This window comes from Rhinolophus ferrumequinum, chromosome 7 (assembly GCF_004115265.2).
Source record: "Rhinolophus ferrumequinum isolate MPI-CBG mRhiFer1 chromosome 7, mRhiFer1_v1.p, whole genome shotgun sequence".
In the NCBI taxonomy this organism is placed as follows: Eukaryota; Metazoa; Chordata; class Mammalia; order Chiroptera; family Rhinolophidae; genus Rhinolophus; species Rhinolophus ferrumequinum.
This window is the reverse complement of record NC_046290.1, coordinates 39,910,441-39,932,312: the sequence shown is the minus strand read 5'-3', so window position 1 is coordinate 39,932,312 and position 21,872 is coordinate 39,910,441. Positions and strand designations below refer to the sequence as shown.

Genomic DNA, 21,872 nt, shown 5'->3' with positions numbered 1-21,872 from the left:
TCCTACACAGCCAATGGTTGGGTACTTTTTCCTTTACAATAGCAGCAATGTTAATAGCAATAGTAGTAGTAATAAATATAATTGCAAAACACTTAAATAGTGCTTGCTATGTGCTAGACGTTATTCTAAACATATGAAAGTCCTTTTTGACTCATAAATACTATGTATCAACTACAAAGCTTTCTATGGTAAAACTATACTATAGTCCTCATTAATAAAATCTACCCTCAAAATAGTGTTATAAGATTAAAGCAGAGTTATGCTTTCTGATTATGTCTCTCCTTCCTCTCTCCTACTGTATGTAAAAGCCAGGCATGCTGAATTTAAGGGGGGAACACAAGGTGATGTGAAACCACTGTCCAAAGTCACCATACATGAAAGTGCCTGAATCCTGTACATGACAAAGTTGACAATGGGTCTGGGTTGAGGTTTCCATTCTTAGGCGAAAGCATAAAAAAACACTGTGGATTACCCAGAGTGGCAACTGTATGTGATCTTCAATTAGCCAGAATAGAATTAAAAGGCTTTCACCAGAGTAAAGTAACGCGAAAGGACATTTCCTATTCTCTTTCTCTATGACGTCTTAAAGATGGACAAAACTTTTTCTAGCAATAAGTGGTCTATTGTCACTGTCTTCATCTTTGGGAATTTTCCCCATAATTTTATGGGAATTCTTAATGATAAACAGCAAATAGCTCTTTATTAGAAAACAGATGGTATTTTGGTGTTACTGAGATCTTGTCTATTTCTAAAGAATGGGGTAGAAGACTAGACAAACGTGAAAATGTGAAGGACTAACTAAATAATCTAGGGACCATGCTCATCCAGCAAATGAGGAGAGATTTTTTTTAACGAGTCATAATTTTGTCTTAGTCCATATTTGTTGAGTCTCAGAATGAGTCTACTTCTCTAGTACATCATTATATCTCAGTAATATTTCTGTCTCTAATAAAACTGCTCACTACAAATAAGTTCTCAGAAAAAACAATCTTCACATTATTACCAAAATAAGTATGCTTCATTTCCTAGCATTTTCCTACATAAACACTCTTGACAATATCAAACTACTCAGTAAGTATACCCAAAGTTCTAATGAAGGAATTAAAGATGCTTCATGGATGAATCTTAAAGAATGGGGATTCTTAATGGGAAAAGCTTAAATATTTTTTTACATTTTAAAAATAATGATTTTTAAAAATGGTAGTATTGTATAGACTAAAAAAGAATCAAAGGACCAGTAAGTAGTACTGTATACAATTCTTGAACATTCTATCTGTTTAAATGTGAATCTGCATGGGTAAAATCCCTCACAAAACAACAACTCTATAAACAAAATAATTTTTTTAATTTAAGAATATTACGTTCTTATGAATGGTTGCTGATATGTAACAGAAAAATATTAATTTTCTATTATCAATTATCATCAGACTACACGTTCACATTGCCAATTAGATCTCAACCAAGTGGCTAAAAGGGACTAATAGGTACTCCTGACAGTGTCCAGTTCTCTGGCTTCCTGTACCAAAAACTTTGCTTCAAAAACATTAAGCTTCATGATTTCACAGCTCATCTGTAAGTATCACTTCGACAAACAATAATACGGTTCCCTAATATTTATTAATCTTTATATGTGGTTCACATTGTAGTTCCTTAGCTAAGTCAGAAATATGTACAGAGTGTATTTGTGAAAAACTGACAGCACAGTCACTTTGTAAAAGAAGCTGGATAAAGCCATGGTATATAGAAGCAGTTTTACAATATAATCTTTTAAATACCATACAGAACTTCTATCAAACAGAAATTTTACCAAAGTTCAAACTTAATTCATAAATAGTTTCCTAAGAACTTTTTTGTTTTTATTTAGTAATTTAGTACATTTAGCGTTTGCTCTTTAATGAGCCAAAATGATTCTTAAGTTAACAGAGAAAAAAATCTAGAAACAATTGAAACGTTATCCAACAAATCTACATATCTGTCAGTATCAGGGACATCAGTAAAAGCAGAAGGTATAATGTAAAGTCCACCTATAATGCCCCAAATTATGGCTGCATTCAAAAACAATAAGTTTATGCTTTAATACATACCAAGAAGTGGTGACATATTCTGAAATATACGAAGCAATTCTGGTGTAATACATGGGCTGTTTTCCAATGTCACTAACCTGGGGAAGGGAGGGAAGATTAAATCACTTTCTGTAACCATTAAAGCAATTAACAATAAACCTTAAATATATACATATATATGAAATAACTATCCCATCTAAAGAAAGAAAGAAAAACAAACAATACAGAAAGTTATTAAATTATCTTTCCAGAAAAAAATGACCAAACTCATCAAAATTAATAACGTATCTACAAATCATGTAGCATGATTTCTACATACATAGCAAAAATAGGAAGGAAGGTAAGTACATACTAAAACGTAAAATTATGATGATGGCAAAAGCATGATTATTATGGATTAGTCAAGGAGAGATAAAAATTATTCATTGTTTTCATTTTCTTGATATAGTCTTCTGTCACATGAAACTGATGTGTCCCTTCAATGAGACGCTAGACTAATTAGTAAAACAACTTACGCTAAATGTTTAATAAATATGAACTTAGTAAAACTTAATAAATATGAAAAAGTCAATCTCACTCACAGTATTAGCAATCTGAAACAATCAATGTATAAAAAATAAATATACATATATGGGTTGTGGTTCATCACAGAAGTGTGCAGTTGGGTTACCTCATCAACGCCACCCTCCCCCAAAGAAGTTAAAGAAGAAAAAACATGACTGTCACAATAGCTGCAAGAGGTAAAAGAGGTGGGAGGTAAAAGTCTTAGTCAAAATTTAACATTCACTATAATAACTCTTATCCAATTATAAATAGAAAGAACTTCCTTTACCTGATGAGAGTACCTACCTAACACAGAAAACACACCTAGTGATGATATGTGGAAACTGTTCTCTGGAAAAACAGAAACATGCCTCAAAGAATATCCTCTATTACCTTATCTACTGTCCCATCTATTGAGTGTATGTATGGAGGGCCTCTAGCACGATACGCAAACAAGTCACGAAAAGATACAAGGGTAGGGGAAGAAAATTAAAGTCTTTATTCACAGAACATATGACTGACAGAAAAGAGAGGGAGAAAAATTCATAAACAAATTATTCAAATTCCTAAGAGAGTTCACAAGGTTGCTGAATGTATCGCTCAATATACTATAATGGCCTTCCTCTTCTCACCAGAAGCAGGAGACAGTGATAGATATTTCATAAACATGGTAAGATGCGAAAACACAAAACACAATATTCCAAAATGCTGGCAACACAGTACACTATAAAGTATCGGTTGTTTACCCTCATAAACCAATGTCCATCATCATGAGAGTGTATCGTACTGCACATTGCCCAGGAAAAGATCGAAATTTGAAGTACAGTTTCTACTGAATGCGTGTTCCTTTTACACCATTGTAAAGTTGAAATATCGTAAGTTGAACCATTGTAAGTCAGAGACCATCTGTACCAAAATCACCTGAATTTCTATACATCAAAACAAACACTTAAGATTTAAATGATGATGTTAGTAGAACCATAGATACAAAAATCTAGCATCATAAAGATGTCAACTCTCTCTAAATTGTTACACAAAATCAATAAAACTTCAATTCAAATCCCTACAATGCTCTTCCTGGAAATTAGGAGGCTAATTCTAAAATTATATGGAAGGCAAATGACCAAGAACAAAAAATTTCTCAAGAAAACCAAAAGTATGAGGGGTAGGAAAATATACTTGTTTTACCATATGTGATTTACTATAAAACCACTGTAATTAATATTGTAAACAGAATAGAAAGCACAACAAACAGATCTTTTTGACTATAACAGAAGAGGTTTCAAGACTCAGTATGGAAAGGTGGACTACTCAGTATTTGGTGGTGAAATTGGACCTCCACCTCATACAAAATACAGGAATTAATTCCAAGGCTTATATGAAAAAGGTAAAACTTGACATTACAAGATGTCAGGAAGACATTTTTATAGCTTTCGGTTAGAGAAAATCAAATAAAAAGACATTTAAATATGACTACATTAAATTAATAATTACTATGTATCAAGAGGCCTCAAAAAAGTTAAAATGTAAGTCACATATTGGGCGAAGATTATTTGCAATATATGTAACTGACATATGAATAATATCCAAAGGAATAATATCCAAAAGAACAGAAAAATGGACAGAATACATGAACAAACACTTCACAGAAGATATAAAAGGTGGCAACAAACTTTAACTATAAAAATATATACATACATATATATCCAATTTGATGAGTAAGCAAGAATATGTAAACTTTAACAAAACAAGGGACAATTTTATGCCCACCGATTATCAGAATTTTACATCTGATATACCACATATTGACAAAGTTATAGAACAATGCTGATAGGAGTTATCAGATCAGTATAATCACTTTGGAAAACAATTATTACCTGGTAAAGAGATTATGTGTATATGTATACACTTATGACCAAACCATTTCCACTTCTGGGCATGAATGTATATAGTGCATAAGGTCTCATACATTTGTACTAGGAGTCGTGTAAAAAAGAATGTTCAGAGTCACATTATTTGAAATTCAAACAAAATGCCAAATGAGTGAATGAATTCTCTTATGTTCACAGCATTAAACTCATTAATATGGATAAATCTCAAAATAGAGAGCCAAAAAAGCAAGTTAGGACACATAAAATACAATTTACATAAAGTTAAAATACATTGTTTAGAGATACACACACATAATTTTTAAAACATTAAAACACAAGAATAAAGACCAAGGACTGAAAACAAAAATACGGGTTCGGTGGGTTCTCCCTGGCATGGAAGCAGGAGGATTCAACAAACATGCCACACACCATGAGCTTCACAGACGTTCTTACTGTTCCATTTCTCAACCCGGGTATGGAAAAATGGATTTTCATTGTATGTAAGTTATAAATAATTACAAATAATATGAGCTCCGTATTACTTTGTATCTACGAGTATAAACTATTTTGCAAGTTATAAATGACAAAATTAGAGCAGGCGGGACACAGTGGAAGCCAGCCACCCACAAAATGAAGTACTTCCCAAGCACACAAGCAATGGTATCTCTAGACACCTTGCCTCGATCACCAATAACAAGATTTGATTCAACTTTTAAAAGAATAAAATTTCAGGGAAATAAAAAAAAAATATTTATCCTATTCACCTTTAAAACAACCATGAAACCACAAGAAAAACTCATGGAATTTCCCTGAGGAAAAAAAAATGAAGGGCATATTCTAAATCCCAGAAGATGTTTAAAAAACTCGCTTTGTCAATGAATCCAGATCAAGATCTATCTGAAGCTTGTTGCTTCCCTCCCAATGTCATTACCTTAGTAAAAAGGCCATTCAGGTCACTAGCACTCTCACTTCTTACATTAGTTTTCACAGTATAAATCATGTAATTAAAAAGAACAAAAAAGACTCGAAGAATTTAAGCTATTTAAATAAAATAGCATGGTATGTGACTACAGATTAAACAAATAAGAATTTGGGAAAGAGAGGAAGTTTAGGAAACAAAATCAAAGCACTAAATTCTTTACCATCAAGGAAAGAAAAAAGTTATTATTTTGATGAATAATTAGACAAAGCTCTATGTACCAACATCTTTGACTAAAGTAAAATTTCATGTTACCCTTACACAAAAATATAGAAAGACAGAGCATAAAGTAAAAAGATAGACATTTCAATTCAACAAATAAATGTAAGAACATAAAAACTGTTTTGAAGTAAAGCATCTTTGGTTAGGTTAAAATATAAAAATTTGCTCTATGTAGACGACATAACTAAATTTCAAAAAGAAAAGCTAAAATGTAAAAGATGAACAAAGACAGTTAAGTCAAATCTAAACAAAATAAACCATATGACAACATTAATATTAGGTAAAATTTAACTGCAAAAGAATGAAAGGTAAAAAATTAATCACTCCATACAGATATTGCATCACATGATGCTTCATGAAAGTATTTTAAACACTATATTTTACTAAATCTTTTAACAATATACAAAGTACCAAAATTTTATGTAGTGAATATTTTTCAAAAATTACAGATCAAAAATGCGAGAAATAAAAAAAGGGACACTGACACAAAGTAAATGGGATACTTCAATAAATCAGTGTCAAGATGAAAAAGCAAAATACAGTTAAAAATAATAGATATATGAGTCTGCATCTTTACCATCATTACTATTTATGTGAATATATTATAAAAACTAAGCCGATAAGTCATTAAAATTCACATTAAGTTTTAAAATTTGTACAAGTGACATGTTATATTTACATTGCAATAAGTCCAGACCTGAATCATGCACTCTAATATCAGCAAAAAATAAATGTTAGCTCAAAGAAGTCATTAAAAAAATTGTAAGCTACCACCGAAATAAAAAAATAGATTATCCTATACAAGTATATCAAGAATTAAGGGAAACAGGCAGTTGTACTCTAAAACATATTTACAACTTTAAATGTTGTAGCATTTAAGAAGAACAAAGGTAGGAGAAGGGTTGGAGGTGGGTGAAAAAGGGGCAGAGATTAAGTAAAAATTGGTTGTTACAAAGCAGCCATGAGTATCTAAGGTATAGCATAAGGAATATGGTTAATAATATTGTAATAACTATGTATGGTATTAGATGGGTAATAGCTTTATTGGGGTGATAAATGGGAGAGTGGTTAGGGAGCACGGTGAAAAAAGGTGAAGGGATTAAGAAATACAAATTGGTAGTAAAAAAACAGTCATGGGGATGTAAAGTAAAGCAAAGAGAATATAACAATAATATGGTAATAACTATGTATAGTGCCAGGTGGGTATGAGACTAGTCAGGGGACCACTTCTTAAATTATTTAAATGTCTAACAATTATGCTATACACCTAAAATTAATATAAAATAATACTGAATGCCAACTGTAGTTGAAGAATTAAAAAGGGGGGGGAATATGTGAAAGGGAATAAGAGGTTGAAATTTCCCAGTTATTGTAATAGTGTGGAATGTGTCAGATGGTTGCTAGACTTACAGTGATCACTTCTTTGAGTATATAAATGTTGTCTATTGTGTACACCTAAAACTAATATAATGTTGTATGTTAGCTATATTTTAATAAAAATCTTTTAAAAAAGAACAAAGGTAATAAACTAACCAATTGTATTACAGTTTTAAGAAAATACAAATACAACTAAGTGTAGGAAGTACAAACTCTGAAGTAGAAATAAAGTAATGAGAGAAACATAGAATTCATAAACCATGTGGTTATTTCATATTAAAAAAAGAAAAAATCTCTAACAAATGTACTTTAAGAGATAAAACAAAACTAAAAATAACAGATAAAGCAAATGCACATACCTTTTTTTATTAGTACTTGAAAAGACTAAGTACCAAAATTAACAGACATCGAAAATCAAAACCAAAATATAAACTAACAACTAAGAAACAACCTGAGAATGTTATCAAAACTGTGATTGACTTCTGAGCTGTGCCACGAGTCCCTCTACAGTTCCCTTTATTCTCGAATTTTCAAATTTTCCCAAAAATAGTTACCATATTACTGAGAACGTTCTAGTACAAAGAAAATGATTTTTGGTAAATTAGTAAAATAAATATAAATTTGATATAAAATCAGATAGTATCACAAAATGTGTATTATAGATTCAACTCATATATAAACAGAGGGGAAAAAAATAAAACTAGATAAATATTAGCAAACAGAGTTATGCAATATATTAAAGTATAATTACCCTACCAAGTAATGTTCATCTCAGGAAGTCAAAGTTTTCTAAAGAGAGAGTTTAAAAAAAAGAATGATATAATCTCCTGAGAAGATGACAAACAGCATGAAATTAGTTTTTAAATGATGAAGAACATTATTACATTTAATGGACTATAGCTGATGCTGGTTGTTTACCAGTATTCATTACCTGTTTCTATTTTCCTGGAATAAAACACAAAAACAAAATTGTTCATGCAAAGTCTTTAGTTCAAATCCTGTTTAAAAAATATTTTTATACTATTACCTGTTTATATTATAAGAGAAAACTAAAAGTTATTGAGCTAAATCTTAGAACAAGGTTTAATATGTCAAAAAAAAAAAAAGCCTAAAGCAAGTAGAAAGATGAGATAAATATAAGAGCAGAAGTAAATAAATAGGAAACAAACATGCAACAAAGACGCATCCAAGCCAAGGGTTGGTTCTTTGAGAAGACTAATAACCGCTGGCAAATCTCTATCTAGCAAGATGAATCAAGAGGGTGAGGGGCGGGGCAAGAGACCATTAAAAAAAAAATCACCATAATCAGTCTGAAGAGTTTCATTTTATATACATGACAACAAACCATCAAGTGGTACGGGTCCCAATAAGCTCAAATTCCCATTCTTCAACATGAAAAGTTTTATACCTTTGCCTCCCCACAAACCTCTCATATCTTCATACACTTCCACTCCAGCCCAACACTCAGCTGATGACTACGCTTCATATTTTGTTGAGAAAATAGAAGCGACTAGATGGAACACCTTCCTATCTCATTCCACTACAATACAGAAATTCATCTTGTTGCCTCCAGTTTAAAACGGATGAAGTGTCCCTGCTGTTATTTAAAAAAATAAAAATTAAAAAATCAATCCCTCTACTTGCGGGTTGAATCCCATCCCTTCTTGCCGCCTTCAATTATCTCACTCTCTCCAGAGCCTTATCCATCCCTCGGATTTTGCATTTCCCCACACCGCCAATCATTACCAGATTTCTACACTCCTTTTCATGGCAAAAGTTCCCAACAAGTTGTCAATGCTCAAAGTCAGTATTTAGTCAACTCCAATTCAGGCTTCAGTCTACACCAATTCTAAACTATGTTCTTACTACTCTACTGAAACCCCACCTAGCAAACTCCACGTGGCCAAATTCACCTCTCTTGTACCGCTCTACTAGGACATCACCGACCTTGACAGAGCAAGACCACTCCTTCTTTTGAAGAATAGCCCCTCTCCTGACTTAGTCATCAGAGACTCTTCGTGGTTGGACCTCTAAATGACCTCTAGTTCTCCAGGAGCCGGCCTTGAGCAGCATGTTCCCTATCTGCCTTCTCTTCCTAAGCAATCTCACCACTTTTCAGGCTTTAAAATAGCATATTACAAAGTTGCTAACCACTTCACAAATGTTATCTCATCCTCATCAACCACCACGAAAGTCAGAATTATATTCCTCATTTTAAAGATAAAGAAACTAAGGTTCACAAGATGATTACAGACCTAACACAGTGGTTTAATTGGGATTGGCACCGATATCTGATTCCAAATGAGTTCTAACTACCACTAAGAAAAATATATGAAGAAATGTGTACCCTGACTCTTTAAAGAATCTAGTTATTAATAAATTTGGTAAATTTAAAAAAATGTATTATAATGATTTAATTTTGTTTAGCTATAACTAAAGGCTAGGGAAAAAGAAATTGCCATTAACAGAGCAATGAACTTTTATTACTCCCTGTATATGTAATCCTTAGAAAATTTATACACCTTTAATAAACACATTAATATACTAAGGTTATAACTACTGATAAATATCTGAGTGTCTCTTCACTATTACTAATATTTTTAATTTTTCTACTAGCCAATATCATATACCGTGCTTCTCCGAAAATAGACCTAGCTGGACAACCAGCCCTACTGCGTTTTTTGGAGTAAAAATTAATATAAGAACACGGTCTTATTTACTATAATATAAGGTCTTTAATAATATAACACAACATAATAATACCAGGTCTTAAGTTTTGCTCCAAAAGATGCATTAGAGCTGATTGTCCCACCAGGTCTTATTTTCGGGAAAACACGGTAGTATCTATTAGGTTGGTGCAAAAGTAACTGCGGTTTAAAAGGTTGAAAATAATTGCAAAAACCGGCAATTACTTTTGCACCAACCTAATACATGTTTACAGGAAAGTATTTACGTGCCAGAGATTAATGTTTTAATTTGTAATCTAGAGTAGGGGTCGGCAAGCTATAGCTCATAGGCCAAATCTAATCCATATCCTATTCTGTAAATGATGTTTTATTGCTACACAGCCATGTCCATTTGTTGACATACTGTCTATGACAGTTTCGGTGCTAAGAAGCTTAGCACCTTCGGTGCTAAGTGCAGTTTTGAATCATTAAGACAGTGCACAGTTCAGGAAGCCTAAAATATTTACTGTCCTGCTCCTTACAGAATAAAAATTGCCAATCTCTTATATCTAAAGTAATCTATCTTGTACAAATAAAAATATATGAATATAAAACATTCCAAGATATGCTAATTTACAATCAGACCATCCAGAAGATATTTAACTTCACAAAACATAACCTATAAAATAATATGGGAAATATACATGCAAATAAATATCTACCTATGTTTTAGAATTGTGTATCTAGTATTCTGATACAGATCACTGATTTGTAATTTGCACCAAAGATAATTTCTATGAATCAAAAAATAGTTCATTCCTAGACATGTAACCAAAGGAAGGAAGGAGGGAAAGAAGGAAGGAAGGAAAGGAGGAGAGAGGTTGGTCCCAATGTTAATTTTTCTATGGTTATTTTGTGATTTGCTTTTATAATTCCAAATACCAGCTTATATATTGGCATTTTAAACGGCTCCTATATTATAAACTACATCTTAAGTAGAGATCGGCCCTGCAGAAAACTGCTACCATCAATAAGATAAGCTTAATAAAGCAAAATGATTTCCTACCATAGTTCCTTATATATGTGGCACTGAGCTGCCACTGAAACAGATTTTTGTGTTTGTGTGTACGTGTTTTTAACCTCTTAACACTATACACCACTCACTTAGTAAAATATAAGTGAAGAATAAGTAGTACTAACATTTGGGGTTTGAGGTATATAATCTCAGTACTTACTGGGTAAGGTAATAATAAGAGGTTGAAAATAACTCAACGATTCCTGCAAAATCTAACTTAACACATTGTTAAAAGTTTTAAGGCAATTTTTAGTTTGGAAAAATTATCAAGATCCCAACTTTACATTTCAAATTCCAAAAGATGAAATGCAGCCTGAGTTCTTACTGAAACTTCCCCTTTGACTACTGTAAACCTACACTGAGTAACAGATGCCAAGAAAAGATGGAGCTATTACGTTACCCAGTTCAGAGAAATGATGTCATGTTTTTGTTTTTCAAATGCTGCGTTTTAAGCTCTGTTACATGACCTTTGCTTTATTGGCATGAGAGTAGGGAAGGCCAAGGAAAAAAAATAAGATCCATGGTATCAAATTTTTCCTCTTACCATAATTCTAAACCATCTTCCAGAAGATAAACATGTGGAGGCTGGGAAACATCTGTACTCAGTTGAATAACTGGGAGCAGGAAAGGGTACAGGTTCTTGCTGTCTGCTCCTAATCCCTATGGGAAGTATAAATAAAACTGATAATAACATAAGACACTCTAAGGCACCATCACCCCACCAAAAAATCACCTATCATATAAAAAGCCCTAAACCAATTTATGAAAAGAAATTAATCAGATTTTAAAGGATGGTCCTAACTATAAACACTACTCAAACAAAGTTAGATAATGAGAAAGCAAATAGCAAAAAAAAAAAAAAAACAAATAATAAACAAACCCCCCCCAAACCATCAATTGCCTAATGGTAGTAAACCATACACACCAAGACTGCACACCTGTTCATTTAAAGAGATTTCACATACATGTATTTTCACATCTGTGACTTCTAAAGAGGTGTTCACACTGAAATATTAAATTCTGTAAGTTATCTCACCTAAATAACCAGTCCTAAAATGAACCCAACCTAAATGCTTATCAGATAATTAAATTGTGGTACATTCATATTTTAGAATACTGAGTAGCCATGAAAAGGATTAGGCATGGAATGAAACAATCACCAAAAAAATTACAAATCGGATTTAAAAGGTGCAGAAGTATATATAACAATTCCATATGCCAAAGAATTTTTTTTTAATAGCTACTTTTCTATATGTGCAGATATACAGAGGCTGGACAATTAAGGTCGCGAACTTTCCACCATGTAAGCACACCTTAATTATCCGACCTCATATGCATAAAAATGTTTCTTGGCAGAAAATAGAAAAAAAATGTTAACATTAATTAAATATAGGAAGGGGAAAAGGATGTTGGAAGGGGGTAAAAAGAGTTTTGTTTTTTTTAGTTTTTTTGTCAAGGTTTTAAAAAGTATATGTACATATTACTTTAATGAAAAAATTTTGCTAATATTTTTAATGAGCTAAGAACACAAAGACAGAAAAAGAAGAGGGGATTTTATCTATAATTCTAATTTGCCTAATTACTGTCCTATGGAAGTTGACTCAGTGTATCACACTCAAGTTAGGCACTCTGAAAGAAAACAGAAAGGATAAAAAGTCCATTTCTAATTCATAATAATCTCTATAATCTGATAAAAACAGAAGGGAAACCAAATAAACTATCAAACACCTTCTCATTTTGGAAATAATTCAAATGTCAATATAGTTCATAGAAAATTACAATACAAGAAAATATATATGCATTCCTCTCTTGGTGATATATATTAAATTCAGTCTTTATCAGTGGAGCCTAGATACTTCAGTGGAAATACAAAAAGCTTATCCTTGAATAGGTTAAGTTAGGCCCTTTCTATAACTAAAAATAAGTTAAAAGACCTTATTAAAGATTTTTCCAAAGAAGAGAATTATTAAAATGTCACATTTAATAAAGTAGCATATTGGGCCTTAAAATTCAGTTAAAATATCACTCTCTGTAGCTGAATCTTTACCAGAACAAAAAAAGAAAGAACATTTAGAAAAACTAGTCAAGTTTATATTGATTATCAAGTAGACTTAAAATTTCCTAGGAAAATTAGAATCGATCTACTTAGGGCACATCCTTATAAGCATAATATGCTAGCATTAGCAAAACTAAAGTAAGCAACTGCTGAACAGGCAAGACTATCTGTCAAAGCCTGAAGAGATTCACCTTTGTTATCTAGTGGCCTAAAAAATGTGACCAATCCCAGACATGCAGCTTTAAGTAAACCCGAACATTCTTTTGGCCCATGGCTATAACTATAAGACTTGTCTACAATACTATTCTGAAAGTTCAAAAATAAATTCATGAGTTGTTAATAAAATTATCAGCAATGCTTAAAGAGGAAAAATCATATCCTACTGTAATTACCTACAACATTAGGGAAATAGATGTAGGGACAAGGAACTCTCTCTGTACTACCTGCTACTGCCTGTGAATCTATCATTATTTTTTAACTTAAAGAGAAAAAGAAAATAACACATTGAACACTGGCATGTCTCAGGCTATTGTCTTTGGCTCTCTTCTCAAGTCTCATGTACAGCAGGTTCTCGAATAATGTCTTTTTGTTGTAACACTGAGGAGATGCCATAGGAAATTAACTCATATTTATATCAATTAGCCTACAGTAAAATTGGTTGCTATAGCTCATTTTGCTTAAAGTTGCAGAACCAGTCAACAATGTTAATGACTTACTATATATGCTGATAATGTTCAAATCTATTATCTCCAATCCAAATGTCTGAACACTCTGAATGACTATAGGACTTCATCACCCAGAAGGCATCCCAAACTCTTAAGTCTACTACAGAACCAATCCACTGTTTTCCTAAAAAGGGTTCCTCTTCCTGCATTTCCTAACTCAAGTGACATGAATGACTATTTTTCCAGTAATAAATTATACTGCAACCACCTCCTGGTTCCTCTTCCTTCTTACCCATATCTAAATAATCCTTAATTCTCTAATATTTTTCAAATCATTCCTCTTCTCCCTACAACTTTACTTCAGGTCATCATCTCTTTCATGTCTAACAGAAGAGGCTCTTAGTTTTACCTTATCCCAAACCAGTCTCTAAGGGTACCCTGATTACCTTTCTAAAATAAAAATAGCAACACCTTCCTCTGAACTGCAAGGGATGTTTTTACACCTTCCTGACCAGGCACCCATACTCAAGCTACGTATTCTATGTAGCAGCTATAGCAAAGAACTCAGTCTTAAAAATCACTATGTTAATATATGGAAAAAGTTGGCAAATTTAACTCATGCATTTATTACTGTTCTCTCCCAAAAGCCACTAAAAGAATATAGGAGGATGTGTTTTTAAAGATCTAAAACCGTAAGTACAAGGATAGTATAAAGAGAGATAAAAGCAACTCATTTTGGAAAGACAAGAGGTAACTGACTTAGCTGGCTCAGAAACCAAATCTCAAACCCAGCAGTGCAAAAAGGGCAAGAAGCAGCCTGATTTACATTACAGAAACTCCAAAAGACTCAGGAACTGATAGCAGAAGGCATTTTGGGAAGGGGGAAGTTGAAAGGGAGGTATTAAAAATAAGAGGACCTCTAGAAGGTGTTCAAAAGGTAGTTTGATGCCAAGATCTCATCCATGTGTACAGTTAAACAACTGAACCTCCGTTGATCCAGCATAAAACCGACCATTTATTTTCTGGTAAAACAAGTGGTCTCAAGACAAGGAGACTTCAGGTAATCAAGAGCAGGGATACTATATAAAGCAGGGAGATGTAGTATGTAACAGGCATGAGACTGAAAATCTTTCACTAAGGAAAGATCTCAAAAACATGGACCATTCCTCTACAAAACAACCCAGGCAAATCATCCTAAAGAAAAAATCCAGTCAGCAAGTTTTCCATGCATAAACAACACTTCCAATCAGCTTTGTAGTTCCCACTCCTAAATTTACACTGACAAAATGTTGATACAGTTCTTGAAGTTCAGTGATGGTTACCTAAGGATTCATTACATTGTTCTTTCTTTTTTTGTGTTTTTCACACGAAGAAGCAGACAATCAAGGATCAACAGACATGATTAAAATACCTAATATGAAAAACAGAGAACAAAACAAACAAATAGAAAACAGCATCATGAAAGAAAACAGAGACCACACATAGAGATGAAAGCTTGGAAAACACTGCATTCATGCAACAAAAATGAAATGCTGTAAAATGATTATTCAACAATACAAAAAGAACTCATAAACAATGAAAACTTTATAACAGAAAAAAACTCAATAGAAAACTTCAAAGATAAAGTTGAGGAATTTCACTAGGAAGTAGAGCAAAAGGACAAAGAGAAAAAAAGTAAAAGTGAACAGTAAGAAAAACAGAGGACTGGTTCATTCATCTATTATCTAAGTAATAAGAAGCTCACAAAAAGACAAAAGAAAATCAGGAAGGGGAGGAAATAATCAATAAAATATAATAACATAATTAGAACCCAAGAACATGAGTTTCCAGTTTGAAATGTCCACCAAGTGTCCAGAACATTGGAATAAAAATACACCCACAACATCATGAAATTGAAATAAAAAACACAGAGAAAATCATACAAATTATCAAAAAGGGAAAGGAGAGATGACACATTCAAGAATCAGCAATTAAAATAAAATAGCTAGGGGTTCCCAAGAGCAACTGTAAAAGCTAGAAGACAAAGGAAAAAAAATGCCTCTAAAATTCTGAGGAAAAAAATCTAGAATTTATACCCAGTTACACTGCTACAGAATAAACACATTTTCACACATATAAAAATATCAAAAAAATTTACCTCCTGTGAACCTTTTGCAGAATGCCACTGACATTTATGGGCTCCATCAGAAAGAAGAGGTAAAGCAAGGAAAAAGAACACAGGTAGAAAAACAGGTATCCCACAGAAAAGATAGGCAAGAATCCTTTTGATGACAGTGAAAGGGAATCCAGTTCTAACAGCTGTGCACAAGCATAGAGTAAAACCAGCTCAGACTAAAGCACATAAGAATGTTCCAGATTTCAAGATTACGAAACTAACAAAACACCTTATATGTCTGAACATATTGAGGGAACGTTTAGATAACAGGTGAAGAGTATGGATTCAATTACACAGAAAACTAAATGTAGTAAGTAGAATTCTAAGATGACCACCAACCATTCTTGACCCCAGTGCACACACACCATTCTCCAGTTATTCAATCAAACACTAATCTAGATATTACTGTGAAGGAATCTTACAGATGTGATTAAGGTCCCAAATCAAGTGACCTTAAGATAGTAATATTATCCAGATAGGCCTGACCTAACCACATGAGCCCTTTAAAGAGTTTTCTCTGTCTAGTTGCATAAGGAAAAGTCAGACACTCAAACTCTTGGGGGATTTGACATGTGAGAAGTGCTCAAGTAAAGTGGTTGGACTTTAGGGACTGAGATGGGCCCTAGCTGACAGCCAGCAAATAATCTGGGACCCCAATACTACAGATCAAGAAACTGAATTCTGCCAATTGGCTGAGTGTGTAAGAGATTCTTACCCAAAGCCTACAAAAGAGAACTTAGCCTGGCAGACAGCTCAATTTTAGCCTGTCAGACCCTGTCAAAGAGTGTAGACATGGTATGCCAGACCTCTGACCTATAGAACTACTAGTTAATAAATGGATGTTGTTTTAAGCCACTAAGTTTATGGTAATGTGTTACACAGTAATAGAAAACTTATAAACTAAGCAAATGAAATTACTAATACAGGACTGGAGATTAGGAGAATGGTTGTACAAGAAAGAAAATAAATCACAACATGATGATATATGCCTTCAATAGCTTTTGTACAGTCACACATATAAAACCACTAAAGAGTGACCTAACTTAAATTACAACATAACTATAGAGGTAGGATGGGGGAATAGGAGTCACATAGAAGGGAATGAAAGAAGTAAATCTTCATCCTCTACAGAGGACAGTCAAGAGAGAATGCCTACGATGTTTAAATAAAGGATGAACAGTGTAAGTATGTTACTTAGAGCTAGAGAGATAAAAAGCCTAAGAGACAGGGTTAAAATGTTGAAAGTGCATTCTTCCACCAAATAGGAAATGGAGATACTGCTACCTCCCATAAAAAGTCTTCAAGAACTGACTCCTTCACTTATCTAACATGTAAAATTGATCAATACGCAAACTTATAAAGAAGAAACGAAAAGTACCACATTCTTTCATGCCTATGGGGCTTTACACAGGCTGGCCAATTTGTTTAAAATATCCTTACCACCCTCATCCCTGCACCACCATCTCATTAATACCTTATGTTTAACACTATTGAACACCAACACTATTTGGGTACCACTTTTCAGGAAGCCTTCCTGATGGTCCACCTCACCCTCAAATGTGAGATAAGTAACCCACCATGTGCCCCCACTGCACTTAACTAACTGATGGTCTTTCTCTCGACAGACACATTCACAAAGAGCTTGCCCTACTCATTTCTGTGTCCCAGTGCTGAGTACCACATATTGCATATTGCAGTTTATTTTATGAATGAATGCCTACTTCCACTAAAGCCAACTACTGCAGATGAGAAAGTTTATTTTCAGCCATTATTACCTGCCCCGGTCAGAGCCTAGAGTCTAGGATACCAGAACTAAAAAAAAATAAAAATTTACACTATTAAATGCCTGTTAAATTTTAAAAGTCGTAAGATGGCAGTTTTTTCCATGAAAAGAAACTTACCAGTAACTCTTAGTACAATCTTCTTAAATGTTCAAAGATTTATTTTAAGCTACAGTCTCAATTTTAATATTAAACATTACATGCTTTCTCCCAAGAGGTACAGATGATTATTTGGCTGGAACCTTGTACCCTTTGCCTATAAAAATACACAGGGTACTTAAGTGTCGTGATGAAAGAAAAAGGCCCTAGATACTCCAACCATTCCAGGCAGGTTACTCTGGCCTCCCAAGTTTTCCTGAGGCAACACTGTCTGAAGAGACAGAGAAGCTGGGTTTTTTCACACCTCCCTTAAAAACTTTCAAATTGAGTTTAAAGACACAAAATGCAAAAGCTGTGGGGGTCACTCTTTGTTACTCACAAGAGCTATCTCCGTCTAGTCGCTAAATTACCTTTTGTATCCTCATCTATAAAAGATCTTACAGAATAATCACAATTAAAGGATACACAGGAAGACATGCTAGGCCAGACACGCATTAAAGAGAAAGTACATTTTTAAAAATTTTGTACCACTAGTCATCTATCTAAAACTTCCTTAGACAAAAATTTGTAACTGTAAAGCTCATCCATAGATATTTACTGAACAAATGAGTTTGTTTCAAAAAAGTGTCAGGGTGCCTGAGAAAGATTTCCTTTTTAACTAATACTAGAAAGGATTACAAAACAACGAAACAAACAAAAAAAAAACACAGTATTAGAACACGTAAAGTAGTAATTCTTAAGTTAGAGCGAGCTCTCCCCATTGGGAAATCTATCAAACTTTGGAGCAAGGGCAGTAAAAGTCACTTGAGCATTCCTTACCCTGACATTCTAAGTCTTGGCATAAGCTCTTCCCTCTCTACAGGCTCACCATCAGACTATAATTCACTTTAATAGTTCAAATGAGAACTACAGTCCTGTTCTCTTTGAAGTTTAGGTTCCTCTCCACCTGTTGTATACCCCAGCACCTCAGAGTCAAGATGTCTAAAACAAAATTCACTCCTACCCTCAAAAGCAACTCACCTGTTTTTCTGAAAGGGAAGTTTTTAATTTAAAATCAAGGAAAAAGAATGAAAATGAAGAATAAATTTATGCAGAAAAGTCCTGAATACCAAGAAAACTGCCAGCATGGTAAAATGGACTGCACTAATTATGAGTCTACCATCATTGGAGACCACTACATCTAAGGAAAGAAATCGTCTTTAAAAAGTAGAGAATATTTTTCAGATGTCAAAAATGTTCAAAGTAGACATACAAAAGGTGTTTTTAAAACTGTTTAGTTCACACATGAAAGAAACATAAAATGTGAGGTCTTTCACTACCATTAACATAAACAACATAAAAACAATGAAAAATTGTAAAGAAAAAAATACTAAACTAAAAAACTGTGAAGTAACTTACCTGAACAAGATGAATAAGTGTTGTCAGAATAGCACATCTCAACATATTGTGTTCTTCACTCTGCTTCCAAAGAAGAGGCAAATATTGCACCAAACATCCTACATATGGTCGTATCTATCACAACAAAAGTAGGGGAAGCAAAAGAACTGTGTTAGGAAAGAAAGCGACTTACTTCAAGAAACACTGACAGACCTATTAAGCCCCAGACAGCAAATATTTAATATTTAATAGAGGCATATATTAAGCATATAGCCTTTAGTATATGTGCTGCCGAAGCGAGCACTAGCATATATCCTTTAAAAGATAAATCAGACATCACATAAAGACACAAAGCTCTGTGGTAAATATTTTTAAACAATTTTAAACAAGTACCAAATTTATTGCATGAAATAAAATGTAGGAATATAAAATAACATATTGAGGCCAATTATTTCTTTAGAGTTGAATAGAAAACACTGTTATATCCTGGTTCTTTTTTAATAAAACAGCTTACCTAACTGGAAATAACTGTTAAAAAAGTCAGCATTTTCTCATTCATTCAACAATTATCTGATGGCATCTGCCACATAAGTATTAGGCCTTGAGCACAAAGTACCATAAAGAAAAGGATAAAAGGAAGACCACACAAACTTTTACAATGAGAAAGGGTAAGTGCAATGGTGAAGGTATACATGAGGTATAGTGAAAACACAGGAGAAGGAAATCCTTTTCAAAGGATAAAATTGTTAAGCCCACTATGGATTAAGTTAACCAGTTTTAAAAATATACCCTGAAGCACAGCACAGCCAGGCAAGGAGTTTCTTGGAAAATAAGATGGATCTACACAGAAGCTGGACAGTGCTCCAGCTTGAGGATTACAGTCGCAGTATTTGGAATTGCTCTAATGAGTACCCCTTGTGATAAAACAGAAATATTACTGTCACAGCTTCAGTACTATCTACTTCATACCATGAATTAAAATTAAAAATTGAAAGAGTGAGAGTTTATTCTGTTTATAAAACAGCACACACTAAAAGGGTAGCAGCACAACTGTAGGATTTGCCCTACTCCCTGGGAGAGGGGGGAGCGACGTACAGAAAGATAGAAAGGCAAATATTTGTCCAAATATTTCAGTGAGACAAAACTGAATAAATATTAAGAGACTCTTTAACTTATAATAAATTACCATATTTTCAAAGTTTGAGTTAAACTATTATAATAGATAATATCTGTTGAGCATTTAATTTTGCTAAGTGATCTATCTCAAAGATAACTCCAATTAGCTTATAAAAGCAGACTAATTCATATGTAAATACAGGTTTCAAAATACCTAACTTGTTCATACTCAGCTAAAAACAGCATATAGAGCATGTTATACTGATAATGAAAATAAACTACTTGTGGTTTGAACAAATAGAATTACTTTCCAAGGAATACAGAAAGTAAGTATATGTTATGAATTATAGAATAGGCAATAAAACAAAAGTACCTAGCTATATTTGAAAGTCATAAAATATTATATCGCAATCCTAGCTATTCATTAGAATATATGATGTTCTAAATTAAATTAGTGCTTCAAAACAACTATTTCAGAATCACCTATAGTGTCACCATTGTAAAAGACAATAAAAGGGCTGGGGTTTAAAAACAGAAGGATGATCACATGAGAGTCAAGCACATTCCCTAAGGTTAGGATGACGGAGGTTTAAAAAGTATATTATTGGGGCAACTGAGGAAATCTGAATATGGACTTGATAGTATTAGACAACAGTACTGAATCAATGTTAAATTTCCTGAGTCTAATCATGATTTTGATTAAGAAGATGGAGAGGTCTATTATTTTGGAGTGAAGTGTCATGATGTTTGCACCTAAAATTCAAATGGTTTAATTTTTTTTTTTTAATCTGTATATGTACATTGTTAAGAAAAAAGAGCAACTGTGGTAAAATGTTCATAACTAATGACACTAGGTGAAGGATATACTGCAATTTTTCTGGGAGGGCAAAATCAAGTATTTGTGTAACATTTAAAAAAACACATAGATTTAAGAATGTTTTGTAGACATTGGTTTAAATAATAACCCTATAATAGCAACTGAATATTCAATATAACACAATTGAGATAAAAAAGTATTCTACATGAACTCATCTTCTGGCATCTCTATTTCAAAAAAAAAAAAAAATCAGGGTTTGGGTGGGAGTACTACCAGAATTATTAGTTAGTTCATCACTTATTTATTTAGTTAGTTATTTACTGATGATATAGTCATCTGAGCTGCTTTAGCTATTTGTGTTCTGAAAGATGAGTATGGACAGAAACACAAAAGCATTGTGAATTTACTAAGCAAAACAAATTTCAAATTTTTGGAGGAGAAGGTTTACTTAGAAGTTTGGGAGATGCAGGTAAGAAATTTCAGTTCTACAAAAAAAAATATTTAAAAAAGTTCTATTAGTCAGATGGTATCTAAATAAGGTTATAAAAATGACCAAACCTTGTTTCTATAATCAATTTTTTAAGCAAACAATAATTTATTGCAATTGTATGGTGATGAAAAGCATATTGGACAGTTGTAATCATTTCATACTCATGAGTTACATAAGCTCAGGATTATCGTTGGCATTTTATACATGAGGACACAAGGTTAAACACCTTGCCCAAGCTACTAGACTTATTGGGGTAATCACTTCATAAGATATATAAATGTCTAACCACTGTGTTGTACACTGGAACCTCATACATGTCAACTGTGACTGGAAAATAAATTTAAAAATAAAAAAAATTAAAATTAAATAAGTGTTTTTAATTAAATTTTAACTTTTTAAAAATTAAAAAACAAAACAAAACAAAAAAGTCAGTAACACCTTGTCCAAACTAAATAGCAGACAGGGGCTTGAAATGAGTTTAAAACACGGTTTCAATGACCAAACTCTCTCAATAACATTT

The 21,872-nt window shown here is 33.0% G+C and overlaps 1 protein-coding gene across 1 annotated transcript in view; it reads right to left on the bottom strand.

Moving 5' to 3' along the window:
- IPO11 (importin 11) overlaps positions 1 to 21,872 on the bottom strand; it is a 155,017-nt gene that overhangs the window by 71,296 nt on the left and 61,849 nt on the right. Inside the window, exons 21-23 of the mRNA XM_033110715.1 lie at positions 18,951 to 19,064; positions 11,341 to 11,456; positions 2,085 to 2,161 (exon numbers count right to left, since the gene is read on the bottom strand). Of these exons, the coding sequence (XP_032966606.1) occupies positions 2,085 to 2,161; positions 11,341 to 11,456; positions 18,951 to 19,064 (307 nt within the window). The remainder of the gene's footprint in view (positions 1 to 2,084; positions 2,162 to 11,340; positions 11,457 to 18,950; positions 19,065 to 21,872) is intronic.